Genomic DNA, 15254 nt, shown 5'->3' with positions numbered 1-15254 from the left:
TCTAACCAAAAGTTTAATAAACATTTACCATACGTTTCGAGACCAGTTCGTCCTCTTGTTCAAGGGCGAGTGATGGAAAGAACACCCGTGGCTGAAATACGCATAGAAATGTATGAGGCTTTGCTAACGGCACGCAGTCCCGAGACGTAGGTGTTGGGCAGGGAGCCCGAACAACGATTCACGTTCCCCTTTGTGTGTTGAATGAACCAAGACTCAACAAAGAGCCGCTTTCGCCAATTTCTCTCCAAGGCCAGCACGGTGCTTCTCTCGAAGTCAACTCTGTGGCCAGCTGCTTCTGCGTGTGCCGCGAGGGACGCTGGCTTCCACATCCTTCTTCGGACATCGTATTTGTGTTGGGTAAGCCACTCTGCGAAGTTCTTACTTTCGCCAACGTATGAAACCGGGCAATCTTTATACATGGCATGCGATAGACCAAACCTTGGGCCTCTTCTTTGGGGCGCCGATCCTTCGGGAGGGGGAGGCGATGACCCATTGTTCACGTAGGCTTATGAGTCACCGCAATAAGGTCTGAGGTTCATCTCCCTGCTGCCTCGGTCGTGGAACTAAGTTCCGAACAACTCGAACGTCATTTTTCGTCAACCTCCCACACCCACGCGAACGATAGAACGTATGTGGCACGTTCACATTCCTAGCCGCATAATACCGCGCACATCATTGGCTGCATCTACACGGGTCGCATTTACATAAATGCGACCTTAGCGCGTCAAATCGAGATTCGACTAATTTGATTGATAGCAGCTGGGTAGATAAGGAAGAAGTAGGAAGGCAGGTAGCGTGCGAATGGTCTCCACTCGATGCGTTTCGCTACGATGGCATTCATGTAAACGTAGCCATGGATGCGACCATAGTGAATCAAATCGAGATTTAACTATTTTGACTGGTATTAAATTTTTATTTATTTTATTTGTTTATTTATTTGGTAATAATGGGTAGGAAAGAAAAAAGCAGGAAGACAGGGTGCGTGCGCTTGGTCCCTCTTCGATTCGATATTCGACGATCGCATTCATGTAAACGTTGCCACAGTATAATTAATAAAGTCGAACTTCCTAGAGATTGAACTCCTCAGAAAACAATTGTTTTCGGGAAAATCGAACGCCGTTCCCCTCCACACATGATTAAAATTCCATACAGCGCGTATTTCGTATCACCTGATCCCAGACACTGTTGTGTGGTAAAACATAAATAATAAAAAAATTGAAGACGACGAAATACTTTAAAGCTAGCGCCCGAGTTCCCCAGCTGCCATTCTTCAAGCCTTTTTTTTTTCTTTTATTATTTGAACTTTTGTTCTTGTTTCTGGTTTGCCGAGGCTATGTTCCAGATTTCTCAAGTAGACACTGTGAAACCTTCAACTAACCATTGCGTTCATTGTTTCCCTTGAATTACAAACCCTAATTTTTGAAACCATATGTAGCGCATTGTGTAAGACAAGGAAGATCTCGAAATAGATTCGATCATTTTAAATACATTTCAGTCCTGAGTTACAAATACCGTCTCCAAATTTTATCTTGCTACATGTTGAAGTAGATGCCTTAGAAGACGATATATCAAGGACACAGCAGAAAACACTTGTACCGCAATACAGCCCAGCTTGTAGTAACTGAATATCACAACATGAACTAAATAGGAAATATACATCTATATAAATGATAGATACAGATGAAGGTCACATGACACTGCTTTATTTATCGCAGTCGCCGTAGCAGAAGTTGCTTCCTTTGTTAGAAAATATTGCACCCCCTTTTCTCAAGGCTATCTTTAATCCTCTTCATTGTGCTACTAAATTCTTCGAGGGTCTTTTTCAGATTTTGAGAGCAGGAAGTCTGAAAAAGAAAATGCAAGTCTGGTTTCAGAGCACTCAGAATACAAATATCAGCGTTCAAATAACTTCGTTTTACTGGTAATCACTTCTTTAATTCCACTGCAATTTTTATGTAATGAAATGCGGGATAAAAGATCCAGCTAGATCCACCCATAAGGAGGCACACATATGTGTTTTTAGAGCGGAGATCTTAGGAGCCCGTTTCCCAGTTGAGCGGCGTCGGCGACGCCGTCGGTGTCGCTGTCGCCGTCGGTGTCGCTGTCGCCGTCGGTGTGGGCGTAACCGCGCGCATTGCGATATGGGACGTTTCCCCGTTAATGTTAGCAGGGAAATTTTTCCGCTAAATTTAGCGGGGAAATTTTTTCGCTTTATTTAGTGGGTAATTTTTTCCGTTATATATAGCGAAAAATATTTCCGCTAAGGTTATAGGGGAAATTTTCCCGTTAAATTTACCGGGGAACTTTTCCCGCTAAATTAAGTGGGAAAGTTTTCCAGTAATATTCGCTAATAAAGTTACCCGCTAAACTTAGCAAAAAAATTTCCCGCAAAATTTAGCGGAAAAATGTTCCCACTAAATATAGCGGGTAACTTTCCTCGCTAAATTTAGCGGGGAAATTCACGTCACGTGGCCTCAACACCAATTCAATTTCTCCCTAAATTTAGCGAGGGAAATGACGTCACGACTTCCAGTCACGTCAGCCATGAACAAATTCAGAGGCAGGAGGAGAGGTGGGGGAAAGGAGGAGAGGAGGAGGAAGAGGAGGAGGTGAGGATGAGGAGGGAAGATGAATAGAAGAGGAGGAAAGGAGGAGGAGGGGCGTACCCTCCCCTCCTCCTCCTCAAGAGCTGCGCTCTAGTTTCTCATTATAAATATTTGCAAACGTCTTTCTTCTTCTTTCCCAATCAGATTGGGCTATTTGGGAGGAGGTTTCGTTTCAAAACTTGCACCATGAAAATATACTTTTATCCTCTTGACTATTTTAGTAAAGGTGCCGTGCCACTATTTCTGGGCTTTCAGTAAATAACGCGCAGCATTAGTCCTTGACATTCACAACCTACGAAAGATGGGCTAGATTATATCTAATAACGACAGTCACCACAAAATATATAAAAATCGGCATTACTTCCTCAAATTACGGACAGAATGAGCGGCCACATGATCTCGTGCAGAATGTGTGCCGCCCAAAGTTCATCACAGCCGTGCACTGGGGTTGGCAACCACATCACTCGTGCTAAACTGCAGACAGTGTAAGGGGTCGGCTCTTCCGGTCGCTGCAGCGATTTGACTCCAACCACCAAACGAATACTTGTTTACGCATTGACTGTCATGAGACCAAATCGTGTGCCTCCGGAGTATTCGGGTCCAAACTATGAGCTGCATATGAATATAGTTATTAAAGATAATCCCGCGGCTACGACAACGATAAAATGTGCGTTACTGCGTCATTATGGTTGACGAGGCGGAAGTTGGAAGAAAAATTCCACACGTATTGTCAAAGGTACACAGCGACAAAGACGCTTCATGGTCAGTTTCATTGCGCTCAAGTATAGACCTTTTCAGCCTCCGTCGCATGGGCGCTGCCATGTTGGAATCACGTGACGCGGCCGCCATAAGGTGGCTTCAACTCGTCGCTCCATACCCCCCTCCGCGCCTTTGCGAAGACATTGCATTCGCGTTTTGCGTCGCTTTGCACCGTGTTTCTCGCCTTATTGTAAATCGCTGCCCGATGCTTACATTTACAACTTAATTGCATGCCATCATTTTGTGTACGACCACATCTGCAGTTCATTTTGTAACAGATTTAGACTATTTTTACCGTCGGCGTACCGGATACCTGTGAGAACGTAGGAGGTACAAGAATCAGCGTCATCCCTGCCGTATATTCAGCCCAATTATTTATGACAACTGGGGTTTGCTCAGTGAGAGTGGCGGAATATTCGAAATAAGTGTAGTGCAATGTATATCTATACTCGCGCATTTAAGGTGGCCAAAATACATAGGATATAAAGCTATCTGTGTTTCTTGAAAGCATCCTGCCTCGCCTTCATAACAAATTTAAAAGAGTTGTTTTTGATTATCTAGGATATGTAAAATATATAGGTAACGAACATTTAACTCACATATTATCTGATGCTCGCGATAATAATAACGTCCACATCAGGCGATTTCTTTGTTCACGACATTACACCTAAATCTTTTAGACGTTCTTAATCGTTTTTGTAATATAACATTTGCTTGATTTGTTTATTTATAATTTACAGAAACTGTACACCATGCTCGGTCCCATATCTGCAGTCATTAAAGGGTGTGGACATTTTTAATACAAAATTTAATTTATTTTGTTTAATAATTTCAACATAAAGACCAATGTGAAAAAAAAAATCTGTCAAAGGCAGCATCAGAGTGGCTAGGGCTCGCATTATGTGATGCCGAAAAGAAGCTATCTATATGAAAATCGCCCGAGTTCAGCGTTGTTGATTCTAGATCGATTCAGCTTCAATGGAGATCTGTCTACACAGGTTCATGAAGTTGTGCCTAGCATTCGACTTTAGCCAAACGTACGGGAGCTCACATCTCTCGGGCCCTTTAATTTTATTTGGCAAAGTATATACGAAGACAAAATTTCAGACTTCAACTGATGGGCCTGTCACTTATCTCATGTGCCAAAAACGTCGTAATCAAATGTCAGTAAAACGAATAGTTTATTTTTTAACCCCAACGTTGTGAAATGCCGTTAATAAGTACTTTAGTAGTGTCAATAGCTAAATGAATTTACAACCCGTACTAGGACGGACTATCGAAATAGTTCTCGAGTACTTAAGTTTTTTTGAAAAAAATAACCCAAGACAATAGCACTTATTTCTTAGAGTATCTGCGCTATTATAGGAGACATTTTGAGTCTCTAAAATTTAGAAAACGTTGCTGTCCGCGAAAATCAAACAGTGAGCAGTGAACTAGCCACTTGATGTGTTTTTCGCGATTCAGGAGGTTTTTAATCAGGTTGTGGAACTGCATTTTTACTATACACGTACTCATTAGTATCTTCATTAGTTTATTTTTCTAGAAACTAGGGTCAGTGGGTACGGTCGTAGACCATGGAAATCCTCCTTTTGTATCAAAGTCGTTTCCCCGCCGAACCTGACCGAAATTAGCGACGAACATGACCAGATGCATCGTAAAGTGTTCGTTAGAAAGTCCGCGAATATGACTCGAAACCACCTCGTGGTTCTCAAATTGGCTCAGTACCACAATGTTTTTTATTTGTGTGCTATAACGGGCACATTTGTATTACGAAATTAGGCGAAACTGACTTAACACATAAACACAGCCGTGAGCGCACGGAAACCGAAACCAACCAACTTGAAGCCACCCAATGGCGGAAAGTGCGTCAGCGCCCTCTATCCGCCGGTCGGGTAACTACTGAGAGGAAAAGGTCTATACTATGAGCGCACAAGTTCCAGTATGTTTGTGTAAAAAGAAACACGTCCCAACCTAACGTCGTTCCTTTGGAGCTCAGGGCGTTGATTTAGTTTAAAGACGTGAGAAAGAATGAAAATTCTAACAGAGCAGGAAAAACTGTACTTTATGTATTGTGTCCCTATATAGTTTTTTCCCTATCGTTCCGAGGTATTTTAAATACTAATATTACTACTTGCTACTTTCTCTAATATTGCTACCACTGCTAATACTCTTTCTTTTATTCCTGCTCCTATTTTTGATAAATATACAATCACCTTTAGTACTTATATTATTATGTAATAAAATTAAACGAAGACACCTAAGAGTGCTTACGTGTAGGAATGCCATAGCATTCTTACACGTAGCGCATTCCTACAAGCAGCGCGCCACGTCTTCCTTTTTCACACGGCGTTCTGGCTGTGACGTCACGCTCCCTCACTGCGCAGGCGCGGCACCCCCGCCGGCTCCACGGCTTTTGTGACGACGCATCTGCGTTGGCGTGCTTTTCTTTGTGTTTTATTTTATTTTTTAATTCTTTTTTTAGGCGCGTTTGCTTTGCAGCTAATGGGACTTTATGTGCCGTTTCGCTCAACCAATTGGTATTTAGATGTCGTTTTTCGCTGCTACCGACATCAGACAACTCCGGCTTCGTTCCATGGGCAGTTAATGCTTTCACAATTATATTTTGATATTCTAATAATTATTGCTGCAAAACAACAGGAAGGACCAGTCGTAAATATTGAGCAGAAATTCGCCTCATCACCAGGCTGAAAGACTGACGGTATTGCACGTGGCCATTGCCTCCCCATCTACGTCCACCAGTCATCGTTAAGATGGTTATTTGCATAAACGCAACACTAAGCGGCCTTAAGAAGTTTGGCTGGATCGTTAGTTTTCTGTTGCTTCCAGCTCTTTAGTAGTCGACGTGATCATGTGGAGTTGAGTATAAAATAAGAGACATTTTCGATTCCATGAAACAATTGTCAACAATGTTTGCAGCTGTTGCACGTTAAAATGGGCACAGAAGCAGCAACAACGACAGCATGGCTCACATGCCCTGCTTTTGCATTTCGCAGGCATTCCTGGCGCTCCTCTTGCTGTGGTCATCGCCCTGCACGTACGCGTCAGCAAGCTACACGGCGCTTTTTCGGCAATCACCAGATTGTGGTGGATACCAGTGCTCCGTCAGCGGTGCGTTTTCGGACTTGCCGCGTCTGGATCAGCCCCTTTTCACTGCGACGGCATCAACGACAGCGACATCAATTCCTGCAGCCAATTTAAACTGTCAGAAGACCGACCGTTTCTTCAGTGGGCACGGAAGCAGCAACAACGACAGCATGGCTCACATGCCCTGCTTTTGCATTTCGCCGGTTTGTAAATGCTTTCCACCCTTCGCTAAAAAAAACGACAACCGTTTTTTATTTCTGCTCCTGTGCCCACGGGTCATGTGTGAAACTCTTGGCGAATGTTACTCAATGATGTTATTGTTACTGTGCTCTGGGGACGTAGAGATGAACCCGGGACCCGTCACCCGTTCTGAGGCTTTGCTTGAGTTAGATTCGTTGCCTGATGAGCCCTCAGAACAAATGGCTGTTTTTTTTTCACCTTCTGAAAGACCTTCACGCGCGGTCAGTGCAATCTGCAAAGAGTCAAGCTGAGTTGGTTGCGGACGTAAAGTCAATTAAGGCTGGCCAAAAAAATATTGAAACCAAAATTGGCTGCATTCAGAAACGACTAGATGCCGTTGAAGAAAAAACTAACGCCTTTGACGATTTTGGCCAAAATATGTCCAGCTTCCATGGTTCAGTGGAGACCATGACCACTCAGCAGAACCTTTTGCAATCACGCCTCGATGAGCTGGAGGACCAATCACGGCGAGACAACCTGCTTTTTTGGGTATTCCCGATTCTCGTGAGTCATGGGAACAGTCCGAGGCGAAGATAAAAAGCGTTTTAACAGGCCTATTTGACGTCCAACCTGACAATGTAATCGAACGGGCTCATAGTCTCGGTACCCACTCGCCGAGTAAATGCCGTCCTATCATAGTCAAATTTTCAAGTTATAAAATAAAGGGGAATATACTTTCCGCGCGTACAAAATTGAAAGCAACAAACGTAACGGTCAGTGAAGACTTCTCGCCCGCCACGCGACACGCGCGTAAGAAACTAATCGCGTTTGCGAAAAACCAACCGGGCGCACCCACCTTCCAGCTGCGTTACAACAAAGTTATCATCAACAACAAGCATTACGTCTACCATCTGCTGAGTGATAGCGTAATCGAGCATGCGCCACTACTGGCACAAGTGAACCGTCATCCAAGCACCGCGGCACGTGCCACCACGTAGGGAAACGCGAGGGGCAGTGGACAAAACTTAGCGTCTGTATCATTTCTTTTTTCTAACGTTCGCAGCATTGTTAACAAGCACGATTCCTTAACCTCTGCCATAGACACCTGCAATGCTGACGTAATAGTTTTAACCGAGACGTGGCTGCACTCGTATGTTCGGGATTGTAAAATTTTTTCGAGCGCTAATAATTTTTCCATTTATCGTTGCGACCGCACCTTTCGTCAGGGCGGTGGCGTCCTTCTGGCCATTTCCAAAGACTTCCCATCGCAATGCATTCATATTTCCAGTAACCTTGAAATTGTGTGGGCTCTCATTGAGCTAACTCATCAAAAATTAATTGTTGGTGCGTGTTATCGTCCCCCCACTTATTCCTCCACATTTGTGAATGAGCTTCACGACGCAACAAACATTGTTTCATCGCGCTTTCCCACGTTGCCTTTATTTTTGCTTGGCGATTTTAACATCCCGAACATAACATGGAACAGTGAACCACCCCTGATGCACCCTGTCTCCTCTCTAGCGAATGAGTTTTTAGACTTTTGCTCTGTTTTTTCATTTACACAAGTTGTCAAGCAGCCTACGAGAATCACCCAGTCGGCAGCTAACACCCTTGACCTCGTATTGTCCTCTAGATCTGATTTCATTTCGGACATTACTTATTTGCCTGGTTTAAGCGACCATGCCCTCCTTTCATTTCACGTTTACCTGTCGAGACCTTTAGCTCCTAAAAAGTCGAAAACTTTTCGAAACTATAAAAAAGCTAATTTTGAAGCTATCAATAATGCACTATCAGCTTTCCTTGACATATTTTTGGAGGATTTCAATCTTCGTAGCGTACAAGCTAACTGGAATCTATATTTGGCGAAAGTTAACGAGCTAACCAATAAATACATCCCTACTTATACTGTTGGTCATAATCGTAAAGCACCATGGTACAATCTTCACATCAAGCGTTTGTCAAACAAAAAAAAAACGTCTTCTTAAATCAGCCAAGCGATCTTCAAATGATGACCGCTGGATACCTTACAAACAGGCTGCCGACGAATATGTCTCAGCAGTAAAAAAAGCCAAGGAAGAATTTCAACAGCAAACGTTACCTTTAATGCTAACAACCGACACTAAAAAGTTCTGGCGCGTCATAAATCCGAAAGATGATAATAAAATAATCCTCATCGACGATACTGATAATGTAATCCCATCTAACCTGTGCGCGTCCACTCTTAATGAATGTTTTATACGCAACTTTTCAGAATCTGCGGATCCCTCTCTACCCTTCGTTCATTCGTACGATTACGCAGTAATGTTTCCCATATTGATTGAGCCAGCTGGGGTAGAACACCTACTTAGATCATTAAAGCCTTCTTCTGCCCCTGGTTGCGATCTAGTTAATCCAAAATTCTTAAAAAGCACTAGTGTTTATTCCTCTATCATACTAACAAAGATCTTTCAGCAGTCACTCGACAATGGTTTTCTACCCGCGGAATGGAAAGTCGGGAAGGTGATTCCACTCCACAAATCAGGTAACAAGACCTCTGCACTCAACTACCGACCCATATCACTCACCAGTATCCCCTGTAAAATTCTTGAACATATTCTGTTTTCCAATCTTGCTAACTTTCTCGAATCGAATTCATTTTTTACATTCGCGCAACATGGTTTTTGAAAAACTTACTCCTGTGAAACACAACTGGTGTCCTTCATGCATAAAATGAATATCATCCTCGACCACTCATCATCAGCAGATTGCATATTTTTACATTTTTCCAAAGCATTCGATAAGGTCTGTCATAAGCTGCTGCTCTATAAACTGCGTCAACTAAACCTTGATCACAAACTTCTCACGTGGCTTGAATTCTTTCTTATTAACCGTTCACAATTTGTTTCAGCTAACGATCTAACATCCGAGCGGCGCAGTGTCCACTCTGGTGTACCGCAAGGCTCGGTGCATGGTCCTCTTCTTTTTCTTATTTACATTAATGATCTCGCGTCAACTGTTTCCTCCCACATTCACTTGTTTGCTGATGACTGCGTACTTTTTCGTGAAATAACTTGCGATAATGACATAATCGGCCTTCAATCTGACCTTAACGCTTGCTCTGTCTGGTGCGAAGCATGGCGCATGGAATTAAATATTAACAAGTGTAAACTAATGCATGAGTCCAGAAAACCTTGCCAATTGCCAAAATACTGCCTTAATAACATACCCCTTGACCCTGTATCCTCATACAAGTATCTTGGCATTCATATTTCACATGATCTGACTTGGACCGCCCATACCACATACGTGATTAATAATGCTAACCGGATGTTGGGATACCTTCGACGTAACTTTGCCCGAGCATCTTCGTCATTAAAACTACTGCTTTACACCACACTAATTCGCTCTAAATTGGAATACGCCGCGTCAGTTTGGGATCCCAGCCAAGAAAACCTAATAAACTCACTCGAAATGGTCCAAAATAATTCTGTTCGTTTTATACTTTCTAACTATAACCGAACCGCGAGCATAAGTTCAATGAAGTCTAGCCTCAGCCTGCCATCTCTCGCATCTCGCCGTAAAGCTTTTCGTCTCAGTTTCTTTCATAAATTGTTTTACCATTCACATCTGCACGACGAACTTATTTTACCTCCTCAGTACATCTCATCTCGGTTTGATCATGCTAATAAGGTTGGAATTCCATCAGCCAGAACTAACGCTTTCTTTCAGTCATTTCTGCCACGCACATCTGACGAGTGGAATCGCCTTCCTGCTTCAATAGCCACTATCGAAGACTCCCATCACTTCAAGAACGCCTTAGCTAACATTGTATGATTATATGCCATTTTTTGTTTGTTTGTATTACCATTTTTGCTGTACTCTGTTTGTTTAATTTCTTCTTGATTGTAACCACTCCCCTCTCTAATGCCTTTGGCCCTGAGGGTATAATAAATAAATAAATAAATAAATAAATAAATAAAAAATTATTTCGTGCTATATGCCGTCAGTAAAGTGGAATAGGAAAATGTCTGATTATTCTGAATTTATATAACAAAGATGACTGACTACGTCTTTCCCAGGGGATTTGATGGAATGACGCATGGTCTTGCAACTGTAAAACATGGTTCGCGTACTAGCTCTGCACAGAGTAAGCAGAGAGACAATAAGTGCCACTTTTTTCATGTCTCAACAACATAATTGTGGCTTGTCATTGTAAAAACAAAATAAACCCTAAATATTTGTTTTAAATATATAAAAGAAGGCAGGTGCCATAAAACTGATACCCGCAAAACAAACAAAACGAAAAAAGCGCGAAGGCAGCGCGAACATTTTCTCGTGACGTACCATGCTTGTACCGCGGGGCCAAACTGACTCCGGCAACTCCACCTTCTTGGTACCATCCTCGCATCCGAGCTCGCCCGTCTCAGGATCCAAAACACGAAAATACTGCAATGCGTCGACATATAATGTCACAAATAAGAATGAAAATAAAGCTATCTCCTATAAAAAGCAAACTGTTACTATTGCTGTATAAAAACATTGGCGCCACGGCTGACACACACGCGCGTTAGGAAATAAAGGAGTGCAATGTACGGGGCACCAGTGGCGCGAGCAGTTCAGCATGCGCCTTGAACACCATCGGACGTGGCCTGTCTCGGTCTTTATTACTACCTCGTAACAACATGCGACGAAGGGCCAATCACGTATTTAGCCTGCTTACAAGATGCTGAAGTACGGTACACTGGAGCCTTTCGTCCCCGAAAGTCAAGTCTTGCAAGAGTACCTGGAACGAATGGAACAGTTCTTCGCAGCAAACGAAGTCTCAGCCACCAAGCAACGTGCTGTCTTCCTGTGCTGTGGTTGGTCGCGGACGTATTCCACGCTGCGAAGTATGTTCGCACCAATCAAGCCGACGGAAGCGACATTGAAGGCCAGCCTTCAAACGCTGAGCTACCATTATTCGCCGAAACCGTCTGTCATGGTGAGCCGTTTGAAGTTTGATAGCCGAGTACGACTAAGAGGAACAATCGATCAGTGACTACGTAGCCTCACTTAAGATCGGAACATTGCGAGTTCGGCACATTCCTCAATGACCTCCTACGTGACAGAATTGTTTGCGGCATTAATGACGGACAAATAAAAACTCGTCTGTTTGAAGAGCACCATCCAACGTTGGAGTTCGTGGACTGGTTACGATTGCACAAGCTATGGAATCCGCAAAGCGTGACGTAGCCGAGCTAGGCGAAGCCGCGGCATCTTCACCAGCGAGTATCAACGCTGTTCAAGTTCCCCAGAAGAAGCACGTGAGCTGCTATCGTTGTGGCGACTGTCATTTTGCAACGGAGTGCCCGCACATCCGGGACATCTGCAACCATTGCAAGAAAAAAGGACACATAGCCAATGTCTGCTGTGTGTCCTTTTCTTGTTACGGAAAACTCTTTTCTTGTGGCAGCGTGTTTCGTGGAAAGATGTATACACCGGCACGTGGCCTGACGTCACGCAGCTGAGGTGGCGCTGCGGTTGACGCAGCGCACGAGCAGATGTATAACTTGACGCCGGGTCTGGTTCCTGTGCACACGCAGTGCCTACACCACACGCGGACTTGTTTGTCAGCGGTTTGCCGGTGAGACCTTTTTACAAACAAGTTAGCGTTTGCCCAAACCAGGGGTGGGGACTGCGCATGTGCAGGAACCAGATCCGCGTCAGTCTCTGCGGATGGGCTGTTACGACAGCAGCGCCATCACAGCTGCGTGACGTCATAGCCGAATGTTGGGGTATAGGAAAGGGCTCTTAATGTGTGAGTTGATCAGGGACGTTGGCAGTCGTCAAGCACACCGTAGAGTTTCGTGAGATTGCGCCAGGTGTTAAATAACCTGGGAATGGGGGATATTATGCTAGTGAAGGAACAAGCGTCACTTTAGCGCAAAGAAACGAATGAGCACCAGAAACCTTAGGTACTCTTCGTTTTAAGAATTGTAAAATATTTTTACGCAAGGTAAAGATTCCAAAATATAACCCTTCAAGCTTTTTAGGTAATGGAATTTCCCCCTCTTGAATACCTACCACTTTTGAGCTTGCCTAATTACTCGCTCCACCTGACACCAGTAGAAATTACGATATGGAAAGACCGCCGTGTATTTTCGCTCTATGTGCCCCCGTGTTCACGCGATGTGTCGCTAACTTGGTAAATCGGTTAGTGTTTCTAAAAATACTAGGGGTTTTCATGCTAAACGCCGGGTTTTAGTAAAAATGGTAATAAATAATTAGTCTGCGCTATAAAAAAATAGAAAGACCCTTTGGAATATTTGGAAATATATTTGTTTTTGATTGTTCGTAAGACTTACTTCATATCCAAAGAGTTGGCAAAATATATTTGCTCCTCCACTAAGAGCACGCATGCACTCCCTTGGGGAAGTCGTAGACACCTCTGAAAAAAAAAATTGAAGGTACATTTAGGCAAGGAGATTATTGTGAGTTTTAGTATTACGTATACGAGCAAACGCAAGCACTGCTAGTAATCTTTGGAGAAGGGTAACAAAGGTGGCAAATGGCAAACAAATCTCAAAACACAGTTTGGAGATTTGTGTTTATCCTCTGTCCCCTTGTTCCCCTTCTCAAGTGATTGTTATCGTTATTCTTGTCCAGCTCGCTTGCACATTTATAATAATTTCATTATCATAGCATGCACTGTGCGTTCGCGTCAGCATTGCGTAAAAGGCGGGTACATTGCTAGTATTGTAGCCACAAGTTCGCCCAAGTAAACACTGATATTAGGTTTCATCTTTGTCAAGCATTTTTATTCGCAACAATAATCATTTCCAGTTATTCAATTAAACATTTTACTGTCAGATTTGCACAAAATATCCGATGATGTCGATAAACCTCATCATTCGTTATTTTTAGCACTACACATTAGGTGCATATTTAATAACTGATTGCTTAACCCTCTCTACAGCTTCCAAAACCGCAAAAGCCCGGGGTGTCGTAACAGCTGGATTTACGACATCAAGATAATTCAATTCATTGAACGCATGTATAGACAAAACATTATCAGTTCAACAGTGCAGCCTGTGTGAGGCTCTTAAAGGTGCCTTGATGAGGTTTTTGAGATCGTCTAAATATGGCAATAACTCACTCTGCTGGCTGTAAGCATTCTAAACGTCTCTGAATCAGGAAGATACGCGGTCGATTTCCCTATTAAAATGTAATCAAAGATCGCAACACACCGAGGACGTCTTCGGCGATGGGAGGTATACATGTTCCGAAACAAGAAGCACTGTCAGCCAATGGCAAGCGAAGGATCCTGGCGAATACCGACCGGTGGAACCGCGGAGTGATATCTCGAATGCGCGCGGCTTACTGCCCTTACAGCCCTCGAGAGCTGACGACCGGACACTTCACTACCGCGGAAGACAACAAAAAAAAATAGTGCGCTGTGTTTGATACGATTATTGCAACAATATATTCCGTCTCTGCGAAAACCTAACATTTTTCGAATACTCTTTTACCTGCTTCTATCATCTACAAGAGCATACACATTTTGTAGTAACAGCGGTTGCAATCTTAACTAAATGTCGCGTTTTTTTTTTTTTTTTGTCACATGTCCTGGCTGTCGGAACGATGCTCCTCCCATCGCCGGAGGTTACTTCCGTGTGTTCAATCATAGCTTATTTAACAGAGAAATCAGCTGCGCATCGCTATGATTTATGAATTTTTAGAATGCTTTGAGCTCGCAGAGTGAGTTATCGCCGTATCTAGGCGATTTCAGAAACCTTTTAAGGGCACCTACAAAAAGATATGCGATGTAGTGACTTCCTTTTGGTCAGGTGTGTATTAACACTATTTGTTATACCCTCGTCAGACACCTGATATTCTAAAGCATTGTTGCAATATCAAACGACGTTCAGAGGGCAGCGGTGGCATGCAATGACAGGTGTTTCTTAAAGAAGTAAACCTGGCAAAATATATTTCGAAAGAAAGCAGAAAAAAAAAGTTATATTCGTTAAATATCTATATCTTTATACAGCTTACCTTCTTGAGATGCCAGTAGAATAGGCACCACGGCGAAAAGTACGAGCAGCATGTTGCATATATCGCGATACATAATCACAGTCAAACGGGAACGTCCTCCTAAAAGAGAAAAATTAATATGAATATAGCCTCGAAACTCGACAGCGCCATCTTTTTCTCGGAAAGCAGAGTCAACGTGGTTAAAGCAGAGCTCCTCCGAAATATTAATGGTCATCAATTTTTTATCAAGCATTCAGCGTGCACTACATTATTTCCCCTCAATAAGTCTATAAAATATTTCACAAAAAATATTTATTTTCTTTTGAAAAAAGAAATTTTGAAGTTTACGCATCTGCATAACAATCTTCCGCTCTACTGGCAACACTGAGCAGTGGCGGCATTAATTTTCACGTCAAATGTTGTATCCAAGAGCGGATCCTTTGCCCTCGTTGTACGTTGTAGCAATCTGAAGTTTGCGACAAGACAGTGGCGCCACGGTGCAACTCCTCGCAGAGGCATTTCGTGTTTAACGCGACCAGACTGGCATATACTTTCTGTGTAGCAGCTAACCTTAGTTTCTAAGATTGGCTTACCTTAGCACAGCGCTACGTTCAG

At 43.1% G+C, this 15254-nt stretch overlaps 1 protein-coding gene across 1 annotated transcript; it reads right to left on the bottom strand.

Moving 5' to 3' along the window:
• Window positions 1-1742: 1742 nt before the first annotated feature.
• LOC120850895 lies at window positions 1743-14733 on the bottom strand. The gene is made up of 4 exons (XM_040223584.1): window positions 14661-14733; window positions 12974-13056; window positions 10974-11075; window positions 1743-1844 (listed from the first exon to the last, which is right to left on the bottom strand). Exons 1-4 carry the CDS (start codon window positions 14731-14733, stop codon window positions 1743-1745), a joined length of 360 nt encoding a protein of 119 aa, XP_040079518.1.
• Window positions 14734-15254: the final 521 nt, after the last annotated feature.

Source organism: Ixodes scapularis, unplaced genomic scaffold (genome assembly GCF_016920785.2).
Source record: "Ixodes scapularis isolate PalLabHiFi unplaced genomic scaffold, ASM1692078v2 ptg000312l_1___fragment_3__unscaffolded, whole genome shotgun sequence".
NCBI classification, from domain to species: domain Eukaryota; kingdom Metazoa; phylum Arthropoda; class Arachnida; order Ixodida; family Ixodidae; genus Ixodes; species Ixodes scapularis.
The sequence above is the reverse complement of the archived record's forward strand: the minus strand, read 5'-3'. Positions and strand labels throughout refer to the sequence as shown.